Genomic DNA, 25847 nt, shown 5'->3' with positions numbered 1-25847 from the left:
CTATCATACAGTTCTAATCCTGTTACAGATAGTTTTTATAAACACTAGAGGAAAGATGATACCTCTGGCTTCATTCTATAGGTACAAAGAATAACCCTATCTGATTTCTTTAGAGACCCTTTTTTCCCCCTTGTTAAACTTGAAAGAACATTGCCCAAAGAGACAACTCCTCCCTTATCAGCTCTTCCCCTTGATCAGCTCTCCTTCTCCTGTCCTGAGCCCAGGGCATGAAAACCTCTGCTTCTTAAATTTCTCCCAGAAAATGCCAAAGAGCAGGACAGACTTTGTGTGCCCAGGACACACATGTACTGACTTAAGCAAGGAAATGGTTAGGAAATGGGCAGGACTGCACCCACAGACTAACACAGTGCTCAGCTTCACCATCCATCTCCAGCCCAGTGCAAAACCAGGTGATTTGGGAATATTTTAAATTGTTTTAAGTCAAACTCTAAGTTCTATAGTCTATTTTTAATCCAGGGACAGCATCACACCAGGTTAAAATCCAAGCCAACCCTCTTTACTCTTTTTTTTTTTCTTCTTCTTTTTAATTATTTCTGTCTTTGAACAAGGTGAAATTCTTAAATGGAAAGTTATGATAGAAAGATTAGAAAACAGCACAAGCCTATAGACACATCTTTCACTCAGTCCTCCCTCAGCTGAAGCACTCACAGTTTATATCTCACAGTGTTTGACTCCAGGGTGTATCTTCAGCACATGAACTGCACCTCTGGGCTCTCACCTTCCCAACCTAGTCATGATCAAACCTGGAGACCCCCATCCCTCGAAACACCACCAATCCTGCCAGAGCTTTTCCACCCTGGCAAAGCAGAAGTCAATTAGCAGTACATGTCTGTGTGCAATTACAGCTCAAAGTGGCACCACCTTTCCTGTGGGAGGAGCAGGGTTACAATTTCAGTGTTGAATTGCACTTCCTTGATCATTCTGACAGATTCCTTCTTTGGGTTTTCTTGTCAGTCAGTCTTGATTTCTCCAGGGCTGAGCTCCTGACAAACAATAAATGTATTTATAAGGTAGGTGATGGCTCAGCCAACTTCTCCTAAACTTAAGCAGGAAGGAATCTGCCCACTCTGCCTTGTGGTCAAGCTCATGCTGCAATGAGATCTCCCACAGAAGCTTTAGACAATGTAATTGTGAGGTGTTGGTAAGAGCACATCTCTGTCCTCAGAAGTCATCTGGGCCAGCAGTGGCTGAGACAGAAATGAGACTCCTGAAAAAAAAAACCTTCTCCTTAATGCTCTGCATCTCCCATCTCCCACGCTGCAGCCCGGGGCTCTCTAGCAGTGATGCTCTCCAGATATCAGAAAAGGGTTCAGAGAAATCCAGCCTAAATCTAATCACATCACAAAGCACAGAGGAGCTGTGATAAGCTTGTTATAAGAATGCAGAAGTCAAGTTTGCATCTTCATCTGTGGGAGGGAGAGCAGGTCAGCTGGTCAAAGATGTGCCATCCCTCCCAAATCAGAGGGTAAATGGTGTTGGTAAAGCTCAGCAGGTGCCAGGAGATGCCCCCTCCCCACAGGGATGGGCACCTCCTGCCTCTCTCAGGATGCAACACGTCCCAGCTCTGAAGCAGCTCTGGCTGACACCATCCAAATGCCAATGCCAACCCAATGCCAATCCTGCTGGATTTGCTCCAGTGAATCCTGCAAAGGAGAAGGAAGAAGCATTTGGCTTCCCTTGCAAATGGAGCTGCCCCAGGAGCTGGGAATGCCTCTGGCAGGCACAGGGCTGGGGAGCCAGGCAGCAGCTGAGCAGGTTCACAAGTCTGTCAAAGCCACGATAAAAACAGGATGTACTTCAGCTTCCAGAATCTTATTAGTTCTTCATGCAAAGAGCGTTCGTGCTGTAAAACCGTCTTGGAATCCCTTTGATCCACGCTGATACAGTTCATAAATTGATGTTAATATTTAGAGTTCATGTCTGGTAACACTGCAGCCATTTGCTCACGTTTTCTTGCCAGGCAAGCAGACACCGGAACAGGAGTGAGCTGTAACACAGGCACGGAGGTGACCCTGGTGAGTGCGAGCTGGTGGAATAAAATGCAATTTGTAAAGCTGCCCCCAAACACGGCCACCTTACATGGAACACACGGGACCTGCAGCAGCCAGAGGTGACACTGAGTTTGCAAGAAAGTGCTGCTTCTGTCAAAGCCCTGACCCAGGTCCCCATAGAGCAAAAACCCTGGGAGGAGAAAACAGCACAAGAAAAAAAATATTTTAAACCAACTCCTTCTGCTGATTTCAGAAGGGACTTATGGATCTGGGAACAGCTGGTGAACATGGGAGACCCCAGTTTCAGAATCTTTCTGAAAGCCTGAAAAGATCACAGAATCACAGAATGCTTTGGGTTGGAAGGGACCTTAAAGATCATCTTGTTCCATCCCTCTCCCATGGGCAGGGACACCCTCCCACTGGAACAGATTGCTCAGAGCTCCATCCAGTCTGACCTGAGATAGCTCTGAGACCAGATCTCTTTCTCCATCCTTCTGGTACAAACCTGGGGAGCTTCACCTGTAAATCAGAGAGTGTCTCCAGCTTCTCCTTGCTGCCAAAGGGGATGGGGACACAGCCAGGCCCCCACCTCCCGTGGCTCATCTCTGTGTAGCCACATGTGCAGCACATCCTGAGTGCCCTGAGGGCACGAGGTAATGCTTGGTCACCTTCAAGAGTTGCAGAAGATTGAGCAGGAAATGTCAAAAACAAACAATTTAAAGCAACACATTTAATTAAAACCAAAATGAGAAGTTGCTGCGAGTCCCAACAATTGCAGTCTGCAGAGCAGTCTTCAGGGAAAATTAACACAGGCTGCTAATAGCAGCATCCAATTCACCAGCATCTTGGAGGAAACAGTGGTGGGGGAAGGTAGGAAATAATCTGCAGCTGAAACAATTACTGATCAGCTGCGTGGCAAGGACAGCACGGCATCGTTCAGGCAGGCAGACGCAGATGCACGGAGATTAAAAAAATAAACAAAAAGAAGCTCCCTCCACCTCTGCCATCTTGTCAGATGCTCCAGCCTAAAGCACAGTCTTGAGTAGAATTTCCACTTCTGCTGGCCTCTTGGCTTTGCAAGGGGGGACCTGGGATTGCTCTCAGGGCAGCGTTCATCCTGGGAGAGTTCATCCACACTTGCAGGAGGGACAGAGCCAACACACAGGAAGCTTATCAGGGTGGGGACACTGCCCCACACCGAGCTCTGATCCCACAGCAGGATCCCTGCCTGCCCACACCGAGCTCTGATCCCACAGCAGGATCCCTGCCTGCCCACACCGAGCTCTGATCCCACAGCAGGATCCCTGCCTGCCCACACCGAGCTCTGATCCCATAGCAGGATCCCTGCCTGCCCACACCGAGCTCTGATCCCACAGCAGGATCCCTGCCTGCCCACACTGAGTTCTGATCCCACAGCAGGATCCCTGCCTGCCCACACCGAGCTCTGATCCCATAGCAGGATCCCTGCCTGCCCACAGAGCTCTGATCCCACAGCAGGATCCCTGCCTGCCCACACTGAGCTCTGATCCCACAGCAGGATCCCTGCCTGCCCACAGAGCTCTGATCCCACAGCAGGATCCCTGCCTGCCCACAGAGCTCTGATCCCACAGCAGGATCCCTGCCTGCCCACACTGAGCTCTGATCCCACAGCAGGATCCCTGCCTGCCCACACTGAGCTCTGATCCCACAGCAGGATCCCTGCCTGCCCATATCAAGCTCTGTGCACCAGTCTTCACCCATCCCACAGCCCAGTGAGGTGCAGAGGGATCACCACAACTTCCCTGGCACACATCTCAGAAGAGGAGGGAAGAAGGCTGTAAATGCCCAAGATGTCTTTGACAAAAACCTGCTTTATGCCCTTTGCTTTATTTCCACTTATAAAACAAAGCCCTACAAACCCCTCGCTAAATGCAGCTCTTGCTTCCCTCTGCACTACTGGAGGATCTCACCCACCTCTCCCACTAAAGTACAAACATCCACCCACACCGTATATAACCTCTCACAGGCTGTAAAAATGGGAAGCTTTAATTGATACTATATTTCATACTGTTGTGCAGCAAGGACGTACTCCAGGCTGAGTCCTCCAGAGTATCTTTCTCCACCCTGCCTTCCCTGCAAGCCATTCCCATTGCTCCAGCTCTACTTTTTTGAATTATTACTTACAAGAAAAAAAAAAAAAAAAAAAAAAAAAAAAAAAAAAAAAAAAAAAAACACCAAAACCAAAAAACAACTATTGAATGTAGAGCTGAGTGGCTCCCATATTCATAAGAGGTTTTATTACTCAGATGGAGGGACTCTCTTTCATTTCTTCCCCCCTTTGACACAGCTAAAGGGTCCTCTAAATAATGCCTTGCATTTCCATATCCTCATAAAAACCACTATGGTTCTTTCCATAAATCTGAGCCACCTCTGAAATCAGAACAATTCCTCCTGCTCAGCACGGGCAGGGGCTGCCTCGAAACACAAACCCTGGAGCAGCAGAAGGGAGGAGAGGATGCTCCAAGCACTGTGTTCCAGAGAGGATTTAGAGGCACCAACTCGTTTCTGGGAAGCAGGAGGTCCCAGCCCTCCCTGCCAGCCACGGCAGGTCCTGCCAGGCTCTCCTTGATCCAGCTGCTCCATGAAGTGAAGGCACAGCAGCTGTGCAAACCAGGCAATAACTGCTCAGCAGGGAGCGAGGCAGGGACACCCCATCAAATGAACAAAAGGAATAAAACAAACCGAGGGAGAAATAAGGGCAATAGAGACAGGCTGGTTATTATAGAAATGCTGCTTGGAATATATCCTCCCAGCTTGGCTGCCAGTTGGCTTCTGGTCCCAGTCCTTCCCCTCCCTGCCACTCCAGCAGGCTCTGGAGCTGCTTTCTCTAACGCCATTCTTGCTGCAGCAGGGAAAACTGCTCTTCTCCAAAGCTGGAGACATTTGGGGAGCTTTCCCCCCCTCTTTCTTTTCTTGGCTCTGGCTGCTGGCACACCAGAACTGCCTGGCATCTATTTAAAGTTTCCTTCAAAGGCGAGTTCTCATCGTCTAGGAGAGCGTTTTCTTTCAGCCTCTGCCTTTGTTTGGCTTCTCCTGCAGAGGTGCCGGTAGCAGCTCCGCTTTCAGATTTTCCTTGGCTCCTGGTGCCTATTGAAATTCCACATTTCAAAAGGGAACGAGAGGGCATCGCTCCCTCGTGTGGGAACATCTCCCATGAATGCACCATCGCTGCCTCCTCGCAGAGCCTGCCTTATCACCCTGTGCAGCACCAAAGGGAACAGCTTCGGGAACCAGACGATTTCAGCGCACGGCGACACTCGCGAGACACGGTGCCACTGTCAGGTGCCACACCAGAAGCTGCTTCAAGACTGATCAAAGCTCCCAGACTCTGCCAGGCCAAACACGTCAGCTCTGTTGTCACCTCGATGCCACAGGGATTCTGATGCCAACCCCCTCCATCACCCTGTAAAAAGCAGATTTAATCCCCCACGGGAGATCTCCAGGGAGGAGCAGGTCCCCTCTTCTCCATCAGCACCAAACTGCAGGTGCTGAGCCTTGGCAAACACATCCAGCCACACTTTTCCTGGGTATCATTGAAATTTCCCAACCCAGCTCAGTTCTGCGACGCCTTTAAATGCTTTGTAATATTTTGCTGCCAGTTGGGTGGCTCCTTGGGATTTGTTGTTATTCAAAAAGAAGGGACAACTTTAAGAGCTTTTTCTCTTCCCAGGCAAGAGACTGTCATTGCATAAAATGCTGAGATTTCAGGGAAAGTGATAGCCACTGCAAAATGTCTTGGCTGCTTCTATGTGAAGAATTTGACTGTTTCTCATAAAAAATATTTTAAAAGTTTTCGCAGTTTGTAATTATATTTTACAGTTTCATTACCAAGCTCATTTTAATTCTTCTCCAAACCGTTGTTACCAGTCCTCTTGCCACTTTCTCTTCAGAAAAGTCATTAAGTCGGGACTGGAGATCATCCCATTTCCACCAGTTTCAAGGATATTAATCTGCTTTATTGGTATTTCATTGTCATTTTCATTCGAGTGTTCCCTGCATTTGCATAATTTGCATTGCCACCCCTTTCCTGGTGACAAGCACAGGTTCAGCTTTCCACTTTCATTCTATGGAGTCTCACTGCATTTTGTTTATTTTCTTTTTCAGGACACACTGTCTTTCCTGGGCCAGAACCACAAGCTGGGAGCAGGATGCTGATGTCCTGTCTCCATCCCTGCCCTCCTGGCTGACCTTCAGCAAGTACCAGAACCAGTGTGAGCTCCCAGTCCAAGTGCTGAACTGGCCAGTGCCCATCCCAAGGGGACACAGGTTAGCACTGGAGCAACCTCATGCCCCAAATTCAGGAGTTTCTGTTCTCCAGCTACTTGGAACCATCTGTGAAGATTTCAAATATTCATGTGTGGCTTGGACAATCATTAAAACTTTTTAGAAACATGTCAAGGTATAGGCAAGTCCCTTGTTTCAAGTCCTTAAATCACAGAATGGTTTTGTTTGGGAAGAACCTTAAACAGCCTCTTGTTCCAAGCCCCTGTCATGGGCAGGAACACCTTCCACCAGACCAGGTTGCTCAGAGCTCCATCCAAACTGGCCTTGAATAATTCCAGGGATGTGACATCCACACCTTGATGTTATCTTCATGTCTCCACTGCACTGGTGTTCAGTTCCTCTAATGTGTGAACACAAAATAGATGCTCTCCTCCTCTCTCCTACAAGGGCCAAGCTGTGACCACTGGGCTGTCCTAGCTACCCAGAGACCACTCTTAGCAGGGCTAATCCCACTTCAAACACACTGGTGACTCCTATTCTGCCATGGGGTGATGATTTCAGCCCCTCTTCACCGTCCCTGTAGCTCTCATGCCACTGTGTGTCTTTAACCATCTCCCCCTCCCCAAAATATTAATCCCCCAAGAGCTGCTCTCCACTCCAAAGCTCACAAAGCAGGGGGTTGTCCCAGAGCTGGCTGCACCAGGACACTCCAGCAGCTGGTGATGCATGCAGCATGTTTCTGGCAGAGAGAAAGTGCCCCCTCTGCATGCCCCAAGCAGTGAGACGAGTTCAGGAGCTGAGGAATTGGAACCGACTGAATAATGGGTCCTGTCTGCTGGAAGAAAATGAAATTTGCCCTCATGTTACTGAAAACTTGCACTCGACGCTCACTGCACATTATAAAGAAAAGGTCAGTGAAACACAACAAATGCAAGGAGCCCAGCTGGAGAAAGCAATAAATAGTGACAGCAGCACTTGTCTAATTTATCAAAGCATCTCTGCCTTTGCTCAAACCCCAGCAATTTCCCTCCATGCTGCTGCAAGGGCTGGGATGAGCAGCTCTGCTGCTGCAGGATGAGCAGCTCTGCTGCTGCCTGTCTCTGCAGCTCCCAGGGCTGCTCACCGAGTTTAGAGGAGAACAGAAATATCCATCAGACACAATTAGCACCAATGCTAACAACAATAATATTAATTGACATGACTGAGATTTTGGCCTCGGGCTCTCAGATGTGCTTGTGGGAAGGGAGATCCCTGCAGTCAGACACAGCTGGGGCATTCCTAAAGGGAGGGATCTCCATGTCCCAAACACAGCCAGAGGGGCAGCAGGAGGGTCTTACCATCAGCGATGAAGTGCTCGGGGACGTGGAGCGTCACCTTGACGGTCAGCGGGCAGGAGAGCTGGGAGCCGCAGACCACGGCCAGGATGCAGGAGCTGACCGCGATCAGCGTCAGCGCCGTCTTGTTCACAGGGCTCTTCGTGGAACCTGCAAGGCACACACAGGGGTGGGTGGGGGGCCAAAAGGGCAAGCTGCACCCAGGGCTTTCTCAGCAGAGGCAGGGGAGCACCAGCACGGGGAAGGCGGGCATTGCAAACAAGGATGGGAGCTCAGCGGGAGTCTGCACACGCCAGGGCTCCCATCACACATTGGCACGGGGCTTCATTTGGCTTGAGGAGGGAAGCTCTCAAAAAAACCTGCTCAAAGCCCTGTATAGACCCTCTCCCTGGGAACTTCTCCTCCCTGGAATCACTCATCACACCTGCCGTGCTCCCCTGCTGAAACCACCATCACTTTTTGTCAACATTGGTTGTTGGCTTGGCAACCCACTGTGAAACCCTGGTGGGGCAGGACAGCGTTAGGATGGCTGAATCACCATCAACAGCAGCTGGGTGGGACAGAATCCCCAAGTTTCACAGGGAATGTGGGGAAGCTGTGCAACACAGAGAGACCTGGCTGCCCCAGAAGATTCAGCTGCTCTTATTGGATGCAGACTGGAAATGTCAGGTGTCCAAATGAGACCCCTTCTACTGATGGAGATGACCTAGAACTGTCCCAGACCACCAACAGATCTCCACTGCCCAAGCAAGGAGTGCTTGGAGCCTGCATCCTTGAGGCACTGCTGATCCCCTGGACCTGGGGGCTGCCCCGCTGCTGCTCTGACTGCACTGCATCCCCCATGGCCCCCAACACTTGTGCCAGCACCCCGCTCTGCTCCAAGATAATGACAAACACCTCACAAGGTTCCTTCTCCAGGGCTTGGGATGCACCACTTGGAGAGTGTGTCCATGGCAAGGAGAGGGCACAGCCCAGAAATGAACCAGAGGCTGCACAGCCCATTCTGGTGCAAGCTGAGATGACCCAGCTGCCGGCAGAGGTGACCACAGCCCTGCTCAGGATTCAGGTGAGGACACCTCTTGATTTTGGGAAGCAGCCTCTCCCCACTTGCACCCCAGCCCTCATCACCTCAGCAGCAAAGCGAGATTTAAAAAGCATCAATTTGAAAACTGAATTGGAAATGGATCCAAGTCAGCACCTGCATACTCTGCGATTCGCCTAAAGCTGCTGCTGGTGCCAGGCCAGGGATCTCATGCTCAGCACAACCTCTCCTTTCCAGGCAGGGCACCAAGCCCCACCACAGCATCCCCAGGCTGGAGCCTGCACAGGGGATGCTCCAACCAGGATTTGTAGGACAGGAGAAGTGGCTGATCTGCTGGAAAATACCCCCATCACTGAGACCAACAGGAGCAAGTAAATAGATTATTTATGAAGCATCTTCTCCTTTCCTTATGCATGGATCATCTAAGCAGCCATCCCACTCCTATTTCACAGCTTTATCACCAATTCACTGTGCCCCTCACCTTGCAATCCTCTTTTTTCTTTTCCAATCTTTATTCATATCATCAGCATAAGTTAGCACTTCTTGGGAGGCAAAATCCTCCTCTTGCTGGGCATACTGTGCCTGCCACAACCCCTGCTTGGCTTGAAGTTATGACATGAATGCAAAAAAGAAAAAAGAGGGGGGAAAAAGGAAAAAAAAAAAGCCAAGGAAAAAAGCCCCCATGAGGATAAGTGGACAAAATCAAATATACAATGGACCAGACAACGCTGGATTTCACCCTTATAAATCACCTTTCAATCCAGGGTCTTAAAGTGCTTTGCAAACATTAAATCATAAATCCCTTATGAGTGAGACAAGTATTATCCCCTTTTCACAAAGACCCCAAATCCCAGGTATGATGGCAGCTTTCACCAAACTGCAGCCAGAGTGGAGCTGGAGGAATTAGGATTTCACACCCCTGTCGGTCCATGTGGCTTCTTCTGTCCCTGTGACTCAGAGGAGAGCAGCACAGGGGCTTGAGACAGCAAAAATGCTTTTACAGTTCCATGAGTTTGAGCTTGGCTGCTCAAGGAAAGGGACAATTGCTCCAAGTCTCCTGTAAGTCCCTTCCCTCCTGCACTCTCTCATTTCCATCACTGCTAATCACTGACCTCTAGAAGTGCCTGATGTTTGGTTTTGACCAACTGAACCAAAACAAGGGGGCTTCTGCTCGAGCAGAAATTGGGTTTCTAGCTCAGCTCTTTATTGTTCACGACCAGTTAGCTGCCAGGTTTCAAGGGAGACTGCTGGAAAAGCATTTAAAGAGAGGAACTGGGCTTTTGTTTTCCAACTCTTTCCCTGCTCTGCTGACCACTGATGCTCCAGCACTGCTGTGCTGCATTTAAACACCTATCTGGAGATAATCAGTTTCACTCCAAACCTTTAAAACCACAAGCAAATGTATTTTCAGGAAGGCCCTGATAACCAAACCCACCTCAGCAGGATTTCCAGGGCTTCACTCAGAGGTGAGATAAACTGATCCCTTCCTTCTTCAGCCCAGGGAGGGGATCCAAACTCAGATCAGTAGCTCAGGCAGCTCCAAATAAACCAAATGCCGTAAATGAGAGGTTGACCTGGCTAAGCCTGGGCTTTCCCTCCTCTCCTTGTCATCTCCAGGCTTTCAGGGAAGTGTTTGAAGAGCAGATTTGAAACTCCAGGTGCACCAAACAATCTGGTATCAATGTCCTTTACCAAGAGGAGGAAGCTGGGTGGGGAATACAAGACCTTTATGGATGGTTGAGAGCCCCAGCACCCAGCAGAAGTCCCAGTTTAGGTCTTGTGGGGTCCAAAAATCCCAGGAGGAAGATGGTAACCAGGCATGGCTGAGACCAAACTCACTCCCCAGGTCTCTCTCCCCTAATAAATGCTTCATACATTAAGATGATCTCTCTATATCTTTAATCAAAGATGTTTCTGTAGTGTTCTGAGAGGTTGCAATGAAGTGAGTGGCTCTCCAAGTACTCACCCAGGCAGTTTTGAAGGGAAAAATGTGGACCATGGGGATTCCCAGGGAGTCTGCACCCAAGCAGTGGGCAGGACACACCTCCAGGATGAAAAATAGGAATAAATTACTTCTATCCAGAGAGAAGTAACTTCTCCCCACAGCCCACAGAATCCAAGGAGAGAGAAGCAGAAAAGAAAGGCAAGGTGCTCCGTTTCAGGGCAGAACCATACCTGACATGCTCCCTGCTAGTGATCAAGGGTGGCTTCATTAGACTGGAAAACAAGAGGAGTGTCCAGCACCCTGGTCAGAAGGACTCTGGCCACCACCACCTTCCCCACCCAGGATTTCTTTGTCTCCTCTCAAACCCCAGTGCAAATTATCCTGGTAAGGATGTGAGTCCCTGCTCAGAAACTGCTTGCAAAACACCACATTCCCCTGAAGATTTTGCACCTGCTGCAAGATGAAGATAAATTCAAAGCCACTGGTGTAAACACTCAGCAAACAGCCCCTCCAAATGCGCCGTGTCTCCTTTGAAATATCATTTCCTGGTGTAGTTAATTACTCACTGCTTTGTACACTTTCCTTTGCCCGCGCAAAAGAAAAGGAGGGGGGAAAAACCCAACAAAACTCTGGGCTCAATTCTTCTTAATACTGGCAGTACTGCCTAAATTTAGGGGGGAGAAGAGAAAAAAAAGAAAAAAAAAAAAGGGAAAAGGTGTGTTCAGACCACATATGGATTTATGAGCAACACAAATATCCCGTGTTCTCAGTAATATGCTGTTTCTAAATCAGGCTCATAAATACATGCTTGGGAGATTAGTCTATAAAAAAAAATAAACTTTAATTACCCCCTCTTTATCAGCACAGAGCCCGTGGTGTTAACCATATGTGGGTGTTAAACGCCAAGTGCTTTGCAATCTTCCCCGCCCCCCCGGGAGACAATAACATCATAGCATCACAGGGAACAGTTCCGTGGCCACTCGGATATGGAAATGTATTCCCAGCACCTGAGGAAGACGGGGCTGGGGAAGGCGAGCGGGAGAACAGCGAGTGCTGGGAGAGCTTAGCAACCCCCGCCGAGCTGTGCTGCATGCAGAGCGCCCAGCTCGGGGACAGCAGCACCCCTTGGGGACAGCAGCACCCCCGGGGGACAGCAGCACCCCCGGGAGACAGCCAGCCCAGCCCAGCCCAGCCCAGCCCGCACCCCCGGGATGCTCCCGGAGCACGCCGGTGTTGCCGCCGTGCCGGAGGAATTGGGCTCCTAATGATCCGCTGTTGTGCTGCAGCAGAGGCTCACTAATAGGATAGAGCAGCGTTTCCAGGACAGCCTCACACACAGACACATCCCGAGGTGTTTTACGAGGGGCAGATCATGCCCAATCAAGTCAAACGCCAATTAAGATGAGCAGTGGTTGTTGGCAGGAGGCTCTGGACATGGAGCAGCCCTGCACGGGGAGGGAGCAGCACTGCCTGTCTCCCCCCCTGCCCTGCAGCCTCCTCTTCCTCAGCAGGATGGTCCTGATGATGGGATGGGATGGGATGGGATGGGATGGGATGGGATGGGATGGGAAATTGGGATGGGATGGGAAATTGGGGTGGGATGGGGATGGCAGATTCTCCTTCCAGTCAGACACAGCTCTCCTGCACCATGACCCCACCATGCCTTCACACAGTACCCAGCCCCTTCCTTCTAAAGGGGAGGGATGTGGATGCAATGAGCCCCCCAGGCAGGGGGTGGGAGCACAGGCAGGTGTTCCATCACACACCATCTACACCACACCTGGTCCCAGCCTCATCTTGAGGCATCTTCTCCACTGCAGTCCTGGACAAATCCCAGTGAAGGTGCCCACAGCTCCAGCCCAGATCTGGGTCAGAGCTTGGGCACTGAGCAGTCTCCAGCCTCATCCCAGAGTCAGCAGGATGTGGATCTGCCCTGAAGTGGCAGCTCTGCTTGCCCTGTGTTGGGGGACACCCCTGAGGAGACCCTCCAAGGATGCAGAGGGTGCACAGAGGAAGGGATGGGGGAAAGGAGGAGGAAAGGCAGCCACGTTGTGCAGCAGAAGGGTGAGATCAGTCGCTTCTGGATTTATAGAGGATTAGATCTTGCTGAGCACATGCTGAATCAGATTAATACTATTAACATTTATGAATTATCCTCTAGCAATTAGCCGAGACGTCCTCCAGCACAGCACAGGGAGCTGCAGAAAAGGCAGCGCTGGGCTGTGGGTCAGGAGGGGAGGATGCCAAGGGGTGGCTTGGGCAATGTGGGAAGGTTGGGGTTGGGCTGCTGGAGCCCATAGCAAGGTCAAGGGCTCATTGACTGAGCTCCCAGTGAGCTCTTGTGCTCCTCCAGCAGCCTGAGCCTCGGCTCTTCAGGTGCTCCTGGAGTTATAAAGCCTTATGTACTGAATAAATGTATTTGTTTCCTAATTATACAGCTGTTGGTGGTGCTCCCCCTTTGCTCTAAGGCACTGTGCTGCAGCTGGCAGGGAGACCTCGCCAGCAAATTCCAGCCAAGAGGAGGAAGGGGGCAAAGGCAAAGCCTTGAAGGCTGGGCAAGGAATGAGCAGCTGAGGAGAGGGGGAAATACAGATGACCAAAGTGGCACAGGCTGAGATGCTGATCCACCAGCCCCATCAGCACCAGGGTCACCACGAGCAGATTCTCCTGCCCACACATCTTAGACCTTCTGGCACGGCAAAGGAGGGAAGATTTTGTGCAAACTCAATTTGCTCTCCTGGCACTGTTATATTTTTTTGCATTTCTCTGGGCAGGGACAATTAAAATCAATGAAGTCAGTTTTGCTTTCATGTTCTCAGTGCTGAATTGGTTGAGATAAAATCACATTAAAGAAACAGCTACATATTTAAAGCTAGATATTGCCTGCACTGGAATTTTCTTTCATGAAAATCAATGAAAGCACTTCTCCTGGAATTAAGGCCTGATCTTTTTTTGTTTTACTCTCCAAATGAGTCCCAATTTTACAATATACAAGCACAAAGGCAAATCTGAGTAGAAAGCTTCATTTTAAGGAGAAGGGAATGCAATTTTCAATACAGTGTAGCAAAAACATTATTCCTACAGGAGAAAGGGGAAAAAAAAGTAATCATTATCTATGAAATAGTTTGTGTTGAGTCACAGCCCAGGGAGGATTGTGCTCAGCAAGTGAAGGGCTGGTCAGACAGGTGAATTGATTTTAGAAACCAGGAGGAGAGCAGTGATAGAGGCCAGGGTGGCAGGGAGGGCTCAGGACCTGGCAGGAGTTGTTCCAGGGGCTGGTGGCAAGAGATGTCGAAGGACTCAAGTTGCTCATCGTGGCTGGACCTTCACCACACTGCCCCACTGTCCCACTGTCACCTTGCAGACTGAGCTGGGATCAGAGAATGGGGCTGCAGTCTCAAAAAAAAAAAAAAAAAAAAAAAAAAAAAGAAAAAAAGTCCCAAACCATCTTTTGCCTCCATCCATTATTTCTGGAATAGATGCAAACTGACAGAACAGGATGAGAGTACAAATCTCTGCTCTACAACAGCTCCCCAGGGCTGGGGCACATCCCTCCGTGCCTCAGTTTCCCCCACAGCCAAGCATCACACAGGAACAAATGTGACATCCACCACCCTCTGCTCCCTTTCCTGCTGCAGCCAGGAGACAAATCCATTGTGCCACAGGAATCCACAACGAAAAGCATCTTCATTTTCCGAGCGGCACCAGCCCTCGCCCTCCTCCCGCCCGCATCCCGCTCCGTGTTTATGTTCAGCTTCCTGGGAAACAAGAGGCTCGTTACCATGCGGAGGGCGACAGCAGAGCGATTAGTGAAATTTGTTACCCACATGCTCTGAACAAAATTAAATTAAAAGTGCTGCTTTGCTGTCAAGATAAGGGCCAAGCCGGAGAGATAATTTTTCACTCTCAAACACTCAATTACTCGCTGAGGCTGTATCAGATACAACCGGAAAATAAATAAATAAATAGGAAGACCCGCACTGCCTCCAGGAACAGATGTAAAAGCCTTTATCTCCAGTGCAGTCCAGGGAAGTTAAAGTGCCTGCGGCCACCGCAGCTCCACCAGCGTTTACCTGCAGCCCCTGGTGCTGCCAGCTCCAGCTTCCAGCAGCAGCCCCTCTCCCAGCAGCTCAGGACCCCTGGCACGGGCAGGAGCGTGAGTGCACCCCCACACCTGCAGCCACCAGCCATGAAGGGAGCAAAGAGGCAGCTGGAGCAACCCCAGCCCAGCTTCCCTGCACAGCCGGCGTCCAGCAGGGATGGAGAGGGACTTGGAATGGGTTTTATGGGCTGTTGCAGTGCCTCATTGCTCTGCAGGCAAAATAAGCCATCATGAAAAAGCACCACACTTGTTCACTAGCTGGAAAAGCAGCATCCATGACGGAGAGCAGAGAATGGCTGGGAATGAGCAGCACGCCCCACTGTCACACTGCCCTGGACATCACAGTGTGAGCATGGCTGTGGTGCCAGGGTGCAGCCTGCAGGGAGGGAGGGACCTTGGTGCTCTGGGGCATAAAGACAAGATTTGTATCACGAAGGCAACTCATTCCTGAGATTTGGGGATCTGCAGGCCACATGGGAGCTGCGGTGTCCCCTCTGGGGTGCTCTTACCTGGCCTCACAAAGAGCAGCACAGCTCCATGTGCCATGAACCAGCTGGGTGTGCACCACCCAGGCTGACCTGTCTGTCTCTCCCTGCAGGGAGCAGCTTCCCTGTGTGTCCCTTCCTGAGGAATCCTAAAGGTTCTGTGTCCCTTCCTGAGGAATCCTAAAGGTTCTGTGTCCCTTCCTGAGGAATCCTAACCTGTCCGTGCCATGGGCTGACCACACAAGGAGGGGATGGACACAGGGCTGCCAGGAAGGGAGAAGCATCCCCAAGGACAGACAGACAGCACCAGACAGACAGACCCAATCTGTCATTCCTTCCTTCATGCTCCAGGAAGTAGCCCAAATTGACATGTTTGCTTTATCACCTTTTGTCTCCCACTTGGTTGCCAACAGCATCTCCCCCAGTTTGAAGGCGAGTCAAGCCTAAGGCACAGCAAGGAGGCAATTCCCTGAGGAGTACAGAAGAGTGGAGTGATGTCCTACCTGCAGCATTGACTCAGCTCCAGCGAGGCCAGAGGCACCAGCAAAGAGAACAGTACCCAAATTTCATTCTGCACCTCGTTTAGTTCCCCATGAAATAATAAGTGCCTGCTGCCTCTGGAGATGGGAGAGGATCAAAGCGAAGCTTCCTCATATGTAGTAGTCTCCGAATACCTAATATTCCCTTATAAAAGGCCTTGTTTTAAACACCAAATACAGAGGCAGATCAAAGCTCAGCTTCTCGTTTCTCTAACAGCCCTCAGAAGGCTCCGCCAGCCAGCCCAGCACACACGCACACGGGGCTGACACCAATCCAAGGTACATAATTGAACTCTGCTAATTTGTCAAAACCATCACCGCGTGCTACGGAAACAGCCAGGTGCCTTGTTCACAGAGACCTCAGCTGAGGAGCATCCCAAAGCCATGCCCTCCCTTCCCTGGGGTGCTGGGGAGCTGGAACAAGAGCTGTGCAGGAAAACAGAGGGGGATGTTTTCCCCCTTCTTCTTTCAACAGGAGATGCCAGGAGGGTGAAGCAATCCCAGACCCAAGCGTGGGGGAGCAGGCTCAGGGTGGTGCAGCTCAAGCTCAAGCAGATACCAGAGACAGCTTGAGGAGCAGCAGCCAGCTGAGGACACTCCATGAGACACCCCAGGTGGGTGGACACTGTGCTGGGTGCCCTCCAGCACACCTCAACCAGCACAGGAACAAAAGCATCCCTTTGCCTTTGCACACCACACTTTGTGTCTGGGTTTCCAGCAGCTCTGTACCTGATCTCTGCTTGCTGGGCAGTGACATCAGCCCCAGACTCAGGGCTCTGGCAGCAGCTGTGGGGACCTCCTGGCAGGTCCCAGGGGCTCAGACACAGGGGCTCCCAGCAGGTCACAGAGGCTCAGACTAGAGTGCAGGGGAGGACAGAGAGTCTGTGGGTCTCCAAGACAAACGGGCTTGGGATAGCTCAGCCCCTCACAGGTTCTCCATACAACATCATCACTTTCCCTGCCTCAGTTTCCCCCAACCCAGGAAGCTGAACAGCATCTGCTGCACATTTCTGTGCTACAGAGCAGCTGATCTGTGGCCTGAGAAAGCAGAGGGAGGTACAGGAACCTTGCCTCCAGCAAGGAGGGGCTCATTATACTCACGGAATCCTCAATGAGATGGGCAGGGAGCTGATACAGCCTTGGAGTATCTGCTGCTTCCCCCACACCTTTCACTATTTGATTTCATCATCAGGCAGGTGCTGCCTGTGACCAGGGGAACTCGAGGCTGCACAGTCAGACCTGAAGCTGAATCTATTTTGCTGGGCACAAGGCAAACCCCACCCCAGAGCAGGAGGGATGGAGCAGGAGTGGAGTTTGTGCACAGGGCTCTGCCTCCTTGCTTTAGGGGGATTTTTGCTACTAATATTTTCCTCTGGAACTCAGAGTGGAACCTGACTGAACACATCCCACCCTGAAGCATCAAAGCTTTGATATCGCCCTGCTGGCCAGCGGGGGATGTGGATTCACATCCTTACAACACTGTCAGGTTCTCTCTCACAGCGACTTTAGTGCTGGTGGAAGTTGTGATGACCGACAGCCCTGGAGACAAGAGCCATCTGTGCACCACAGCCGGAATGCAAAGAAGGTCCCACAGTTCCTGGTACTCCCAGGGGAATGGGAATGGGAAAGGGAAGCCAGCCCCCACAGCAAGCAGAGCCTTGCAATGCACAAACCTGTTGCAAATAGGTTGCAAGAAAATTTGATTTCTGGAAATCCTCGAGAAGTCAGTGCTGAGAGTCAGCAAGAAGGACCAAACCAGCCATCCCTGGTCCCAGCTGAGGGTCACTTCAGCCTCTGAGCACAGAGCTGTGCACAGCCTGACAGCCTCTCTCAGGACTTCTTTCACTTGGAAAAGCAATCTGAATTCCAGCTCCCTTGAGACTGCATGCTATTAGAGCAGAGCTCACCCTGATGTGTCAAAGAGAGGTGGAGAGTGCGGAGCTGGTGTGGGCACAGGCAGGGGACTGTGGTGAAGAGAAGGGGTGTCTCACTGAGGATTTGGGTGTGAACAGAGCACTTTTTGGCATAAGCCAACAGTGCCTCTCCCAGCTCAAATCCCAGAGATGGGGCTGAGCCCAACAGCAAAGACCAAGACTTCAGGGGAAGATCTCCTCTGCTTTATTCCTTACACTCTTCTCCCCTGTAATTTCTCTGGAGCCTTTCCTAAGGCATGGTAACATCAGTGTAAGGGCATCCCACAGCCCTAGAGGCTGGGAAGGTGAGTGGTGCAGCATGCTGTGACCACAGAAGGTGCTGCCTCTTACATCTCCATGTATTCCTGCACTGAAAACCAGGTACCAGTGGGTCTGCTGCTCCTGAGCTACCAGAACAAACTCTCCCTTACTGAATATTGTCCTGTGGGAATGTCTCTCTAATCTGCCTTGCCAAAGCACTAGAGAACCTGCTGTCCTCCTTCTCCAGGAGACACAGGAGGCCACTTAACCAAGCTCAAATAAAAGCAAACCTGCAGACCTCCTAAGTGGAAACTTCCCATCGCATCATCTGGGATCAATGCCTTGACAGTGCAAATAATTAGGCTCAATCCTACAAAATCTTATCCGAGGAGAGAAACCCCAAGGAATCCCTCTCCTTGGACCTGATAACTATCCAAAGGCACCTGCAATGACACGCAAGCCTGGCGAAATCGATAGGGGAACATCATTGTAAGAATTAACTGTATCTGACGATGCATCCTTCTCTATTAGAGTTACAATCCCGTCCAATTATGGATCTTGGCTGAACTTGTAATTATGAGTTCGGTACTACGACTTCCCACTACGCTATTGCTTTGCTTCCATGAGGGAGAGGAGAGTCAATGAAAGGATAATGGAAAATTCCTTTCAAGGATGCAGCGATGGCCAAATTTATCTAGACAGGAGGGGAAGTACAATGGGGACTTTATGCAAGACAATTCCCTCAGTTAGCCCCCAGTGAACACGAACAAACCAAGTTCTCACAGCATTGCTCAAACACTAAGGCAGATCTAACAGGCAGCCCTGTGCGACGGCGCGAGGCAGCTCTGCCTCCTGAATTCCCTTCAAACCCAGCCATCAAAGCTGCCCAGGTGAACAACAGCTTATTCACAGGGAAAGAAAGGAATTCTTCCCATTCATCTGTTCCTTTATATTTGCCCTACAAGGAAGCTAAAACCAACAACCAAAAACCAACATAGACGTCAATAAAAATATCTTTGTACCCGACATCCAGTATGAGCCTTTTTCAAGAGACTTACAGAGCAGTCGACCTCAAGGGGAATGGCATCAAGGCAGCCTCACAAAGATTTATCTGCCTCTCATTAAAACACAGTTTTCCATACCTTCCCTGTGCCCTATCACCCCTTTCCCTAGTGGAAGCTGAAAAAACCCCAAACTTCAGTGACTTTTCCAAAGTACCCAAGCCTATCACAGCCTGCCCAGTATTCCTGAATAAGCCACTGCAAAAGCTACTCCAGCACCTGGGAAATTTGATCCCTGAATTAGCAGTGTTTTAGGACACTTTCTTTTGTCCCTGTTTGCAACATAACCACTTCCCTCCTCCTGTCACACAGGCACAAAGATGATCCGAGGAGTGGAACATCTTTCCCATGAGGAAAAGCTGAGAGAGTTGGGATTGTTCAGCCTGGAGAAGAGAAGGCTTAGGGGTGAATAACTGCAGCCTTCCAGTACCTGAAGGGAGCTGGAGATGGACTCTGGAGAAGGAGTTGGAATGACAGGACAAGGGCAAATGACTTCAAACTGACAGAGGGCAGGGTTAGAAGAAAGTTTAGGCTCAAGCTTATTGGGAAAAAAATCTTGACTATGAGGGTGGGGACGCCCTAGCACAAGTTGCACAGAGAAGCTGTGGCTGCACCTGGATCCCTGGAATTGTCCAAGGCCAGGTTAGACGGGGCTTGGAGCAGCCTGGCATAGTGGAAGATGTCCTTGGCTATGGCAGCGGATGAAACAAGCTGATTTTAAGGTCCCTTTCAACCCAAACCATTCTGAGATTCTGATTTTATCATTTTCCCCTGAACACAGTTGTGTTTGTATCACAACAGGTAAGGAATTCATTAATCCTCTCATCCTTTTCATCAGAAGCTCATTTTAAACATGGTGATGATTTCTCTTGCTTCTAAAACACATGGAAAAGAATAATTAAAAAAAAAACAAAACAAAACAAAAAAAAAAAATACAAACAACCCCAAACACGTAAAATTGCAGGCCCAGCCTTTGAACAGGAACAACTGCAGCACACCCCTGTGCATGCATGAGCTTATTCCCGTGTACAACCATCGAGCTGATCAGAGGTGTTGAGGCAATTTCACATTCAAATAAACACACTGGAAGCGTTTATGGGAATGGCTCATCATGGAAACAAATGGGGCCGCGTGCTGCTGCGGTGGGCACCGGCATCTATCTGGCTGCCGCGCTCTGCCGAGGCCCGGCTCCCTGCACAAAACAAATGGAGGGAGCAGACCCACTGTGCGATTTTTAAATTGCTTCCCAACGGAGTTATTTCCCGACAGTGATTTTTCAAACCCGGTAGCAGCAGCAGCAGCAAAACTCGTCCTCTCCTCCACCAAAAGGCTCAGGCTGAGAGTCCCGGACAAAACCGATCCGGTGTGATGTGACGAGAGGAAATGTGGACACTGATTTCAAACTCCAGATGATATTTCAGTTTCTTGGCTCCTCCAACTCACAAAAGAGCCTAAAAGGACTTGGGTCTACAAATCCCTGCCCCAACCCTCATTTTGAATGTGTTCTTTTTAATTGCCTTTGTGCCAAGAGGAAGGCTGGGAAATTTTCATCCAATGAATGTTTTGCATGGGAAATAAAGGGCAGAAACCAGGAGTTTGGAGCAAGGAATTGCCAGGGAAACCATCCCTGACAGCTGCACTGGTGCCAGGACAAGGACAGACACAACCACTCCCCACTGGTGCAGCTTTGGGGAAGTGCCAGGGCATGTGGAAGGTAACTGATATTAGAAACCACCAAAGAAACCCAGAACCTCAGCAACATCACTGTGGAATGGGATTTACGGCTCCTGCACGGTGCTGCATCACACAAACAGCACATCTTGGGATGTGCTTACCACCACAGACTGGTGTGGCTGTCCTTTAGACTCGGGCAGTATCAGACACCATCACCCATGGGCCAGTCAAGGTGCTCAAGCGTTTCTTTTCCCTGACACCAGTGTGCAGTCACAGCGTCCTTTTGTACCTTTGCTTCGCCTCCGGCTCCGATACTGCTCTGTGTAGAAGGTGAGCTGCGTTTCATCGTCTGCCTCTGAGCCAGAGTTGCCTTTGGCACGTCCAAACCCGATCCCACCTGCAGGCAATAGAGAGGAAAAAATCAGCCCTGGCAGCTGGGATGCTCAGGAGCAGGTGGAGCCGGGAGCTCCTCAGCAGAGCTGAGGATTTGGCCAGCAACCCCCACTCCTTGCTAAGGTCCTTTGCTTGGGTTCTGATTGCAGTAGTGATCAGGAACTTTTACCACTCATGATTTCATCAAAAATCAAAGCCCCACAGTGCCTATAGTGATGTGATTATAAGCAGACACTTTCTACCCTCAGCAATAAAAACACAAATGTATTTCAAGGGACTTACAAAGAAAACCCCTGAGTGTGGCAGCTGCTCTCCCCAAGGACACCTGCATGGTGAAATGCAGTGAATTTTAGCAAACCCAGCAAGGACAAATGGTACAGGGGGAATACAGCCCTTGGGGAGCACCTAAGACCCCCCTGAGGGTCCTTCCTGCTCCTCAGCACCCAGTTTGGCCCATCTGCTCCCCCAGTTTGCTGTGACAGCAGCAGTCAGGACTGACAAGAGCAGGGCTGGCCCATGGTTCACCCGGCCTGCTCCTCTCCAGGTATGGTGTGGGATGCAGCAGGAGCCCAGCTGGCTTCATCCTCAGACCCACCAAGAAGCAATGGATGCTTAAAAAGCACCACAGACTCTAATTGGCAGAAGTTCTTCAATCTTTGCAGAGCTTAAAGCAAAGAGGCCTCTGGGGGTTGACAGTGGCCCTTTAAACTGCCATTAAAATATTTTACTGTTTTTAAAAAATCTTTTATTCTAGGCAGCAGCACAATTTCCCCATTTCTTGGCAGGAGAACAGAAAATGAGCGGTGCCTTCTGCCCTCTGAAATCCTTAATCACGGCGATGAGAGGTGGCTGGCAGGAGCCAGAGAGACATCAGGAGCTCGGCACGTGGCTCCTGCCCTGGCCATGCCCTGAGCTGGCCGAGCAGTGCCCTCCAGGGCAGTCTCAGCAGCAGGGCAGGAAGGGGCTCTGCTGGCTCCTTTCCTCCTGGAAGCAGCAGGAAGGGTCAGTGCTTGCACACGGCAGCATTTAGTGCTTGGCAGGGGCTGGGGGGGTTTAAAGATCCCAAACCATGACCATCATCAACCCCTCTTCAGCCACAAACACCACAAAAATCATCCACTGCCATGATACACCCGCACCAAGGGGTTTGAAAGGCACACAGAGTGGTAAGACCTAAGGCTTATTTGCATGAGTGAGGAAAATCTTAATTAACCTGGGCTTCTAACGCAGGCCCTTGGGCAACCAGCCAGGGCTGCAGCCCTGCTGCAAATCCCCTTTTCACTGAGCAGTGAGAATCCCCCCACTGCTGAGAGCTCAGCACAGCCATTGCCCCAGCCTGGCAGAGGGACCTGGATGCTGCCTGTGCAGGTAGGACATGCACATCCCTCTGTCACCTTCCCATGCACCAGAGCTGGCCCCTTTTGCACAGGCAGATGGCTGGGGTGGACAGAGGCAGCGACGTGGTGCTCTCTGTGCTGTCACACCCCTCGAGGTGACCAGGCACACGCAGCAGCTGCTCTGCCAGCCACCGGCCCAGCCCCCTCCGGCCACTCTGCGTTTGTGTGCCGGCTGCGTCTCCGTGATGGATGGAGCTGACATGTTAAATTACTCAGGCTGGACGTCTTCAGAGAGCTGGTGACAGCGATATTGCATTTTCTGATTACCCAGCACTGAGCAGGATGTATAAATACAGGAGTTGTGAGACCCGGCGCAGGTCCCCAGCCCGCAGCGGAAACGTCTCCTCTGACCCAACACGCAGTGCCAGAGGTCAGCCTGGCAACACGAGCCTGGGGCACACACACGCCTGCCAGGGACGTGCTTTTACACCTCCGTGCCATCAAGGATGCTGGACCACATCTTGGTGGTGGTTTTGAGGATCTCAGAGCCCAGTTGTGGCAACCTGGAGAACACAGGGACACTAATCCTCAAGTACTCCTGCCATGAACATGATTTCATGTTTAACTGGCCCCAAAATCTGACCAAATTAGCCCAATGAGACATTTACAACTGGGGCAATACCTCCTCTTCTAGGTCCATTACCAGCCTTGGTCCCAGGCTGCTCACCAGGGCATGGGGCTGAGGATGTTCATGGTGGGACCAAGGATGCTCACGGCAGAGAGCACCCACGAGCAATTACTGATGAACAAGGACAGCATCGAGGTAAAGCCAAGCAGTTCTGCCTGGTCAGCATTCCCTTTCCTTCAAAAACAGGGAGAAAACCACCCAGTATCAGAAAAGTAAAAGATCCTAATCACTGCAATTGGTTACAAACTGGAATAAGATGCTTAAAAGACAGAGAACAGGAAAATGGCAATTTTGAAGTGCTGGGTATCAGTAATGCACTGGCATCTCTCTCCAGCAACTCTCACAGGGACATACACCCTCTTTACACCCAGTTTACTCCTGCTTTGAGACTGGAGAAAAAACAAAGCTCCCCTTCCTCACCCAACCCCTCATCTCCTGCCCAGCTTGTTCAGCAGGCAGTGGGGCAGGAGGCAGATGGGGAAGGGAAGCTCAAGGAAGATGCTCTTGTTTCTAATCCTGTTTGCAGATTTACAAGCTTGTTAATCCCTTCAAATAGATCTCAGCTCAGGCAGGCGCCAGGGCAGGGCACTTGTTCTGAGTGCAGCATTAATTTAGTGGGGAGCAAGGCGGGGTGCCAAGGCAAACACCTCGTTATGGTGTAATTAAAGACAGTTACGTTAATGCAGAGTGGGGATAAGGAAATAAAATTCAGGAACCAGAGTTACCCCCAATGACTTTTCGTTAGCCAAAGCCACGTGTATATTTTTAAAAGTGAGATTTTTGTCTTTAAAGAGGAAATAAAGAACACACATGACATTTTTAATCCTTTCCCTGAATCCAGGAGGTCATAGAACATCTCAGGGAAATAGCTATAGATGTAAAAGGAATCAAAACTGAGTTAAAATAAAGAAATAAGTAACAGTAGCTGTTTGGATAACTCCTATCTGAGGCCAAGCTGACCTCAGCTACTTAATCCTGCAAAGTTGGATGTTATAATAGAAGTGGAAGCTCAGTTTTTTCCCCAGCGGTGCCATCTTGGGTGACATCTTTGTGATCTCCCTGCCCTGCAGCCACTATCAATGGAAGAAGAATTCTCTGCATCCTTTTCCTCCAGAAAAAGGGCAAATCCCTGTACATACCACAGAATTCAAGACCCACAACTTCCCTCATCAACCAAGTTGGGTTCACCTCATTCTATGCTCACTCACCCCATGCAACATTGCCTTCTGGGGTTCAACAAGGCCCTCTGTTCTCAGGCTTCCCAGTAAAAACAGGGTGAGGAATGCCCTCCCCAGCACAGCAGCAAAGTCCATGCACTAAGAGCTGGCAGGGCAATGCAATTAGCTACATGGAAATTTTCAGTTTAATTAATTTAACCCTGAAAAGAGCACCAGAAAATTGGAAAAAAAAAACAAAAAACAAAAAAAAAAAAAAACCCAAGTGTGGTTAGACAAAGGTAAATTAGATACAGATTTAAGGAGGAAAACAAAAATACACAAACATTTTCTTTTGAAACTTACCCAGTCAACCCCAAAACCATAAAAGTATAAAGGAAAAAAACACTTTAAAACAAAGCACCCTGTGGCAGGGGTATGTACACACACACTGGCTTCACATACAGCTGAGGAGAACTCTTCCTCCTCACCAATCTTCCCTCTTCCTTCTGTCTCTACCCAAAACATCCCACCAGTGCAGGAGGTGCAGCAACCAGGTGACAGTGCCATGGGCTTCCACTGTGAACAACTGGGATCATGCTGATCCCAGTCAGCAGCCCTTGCACAGCCTGAAGGGTTTTATTTTCACCAAGGACCAACTCAAAGAGCTGGACACGATATTATGACTCAGGTGAGGTGAAAGCTCCCAGGTAAGCTCCAGAAAAGTCTCACCAGCAAAATGTGGTGCTCTGCAGGCACCACAGGACAGTCAGACAGGGCAGGGTGAAAGCAGAGGTGTCCTGGCAAAAGCAGGGACCGTGGATGAGCCCAGCTGAGCATCAGCTCTCCTCCCTCAGGGAGCTTTGGCTAACTCAGGGCACAGCCAAGACCTCCAAACCACAAGAAGTGCAGTGCCAGCAGGCAGCACATGCTGATGAAGAGCACATCGTGTCTCAGGAGAAGGACCATTATGGGTTATTTCTTCCCAAATCCAGAGTGTTTTTAAAGCCCTGCCCCAGGAGAGGGCACCAGACCCCCTCTCTGCGCACAGCAGCCACCCCAAGGCCACCTGCCGGCCCCGGGGCTGGGCACACAGCACGGGCCATCAGCCAAACCCACAGCCTCAGCCCCGGCCCTGCTGCCTCTCCCCAGGGCATCGCTTCCCGCTTCTGGGGCAGCCAGGTTGGGATGCTCTGGGGCGGCATTTCAGGATCAATAAACGCCCTGGAATGCAGCATCCCTCCCTCCAGGTCTGCCAGCCCCCAGCAGAGACCTCTTCCTTCCAGCCCACCCCTCCCACCCTCGGCTCTCTCCATCCTCGCTCTCCCTCAATTATTTATAAGCTCTGAATGTGCTTCACTCCACAGAAGTGTTTAGGGAGAAAGGTTGTATGAAAGAGTCATTAGACAAAATAAAGTTATATGGCACTGTAAATAGAGAGGGTGGTGTGGTCTGGTGGTGTTTTTTAAAGTCAATTTACTAGGGAAAACAGCACCTTTCCCAGAGCTGCTGGAAACACTCAGGGCAAATTCAGATTTAATGAGGAGCAATGGGCAGCAGCTTATGCACACTCAGAGCAGGGAAGTAAAGCAAGGCAAAGTTTATCCCAGATTTGTTTCCCTTGGGCTGGGGATCAGGTTTGGA

The 25847-nt window shown here is 50.3% G+C and overlaps 1 protein-coding gene across 1 annotated transcript in view; it reads right to left on the bottom strand.

Annotated features, from left to right (window-relative positions):
- ASTN2 (astrotactin 2) overlaps positions 1-25847 on the bottom strand; it is a 320188-nt gene that overhangs the window by 194328 nt on the left and 100013 nt on the right. Inside the window, exons 5-6 of the mRNA XM_053996162.1 lie at positions 20921-21028; positions 7613-7759 (exon numbers count right to left, since the gene is read on the bottom strand). Of these exons, the coding sequence (XP_053852137.1) occupies positions 7613-7759; positions 20921-21028 (255 nt within the window). The remainder of the gene's footprint in view (positions 1-7612; positions 7760-20920; positions 21029-25847) is intronic.

The sequence above is a fragment of the Vidua macroura genome, chromosome 21, assembly GCF_024509145.1.
Source record: "Vidua macroura isolate BioBank_ID:100142 chromosome 21, ASM2450914v1, whole genome shotgun sequence".
NCBI lineage: Eukaryota > Metazoa > Chordata > Aves > Passeriformes > Viduidae > Vidua > Vidua macroura.
This window is presented reverse-complemented; position numbering and strand designations above follow the sequence as displayed.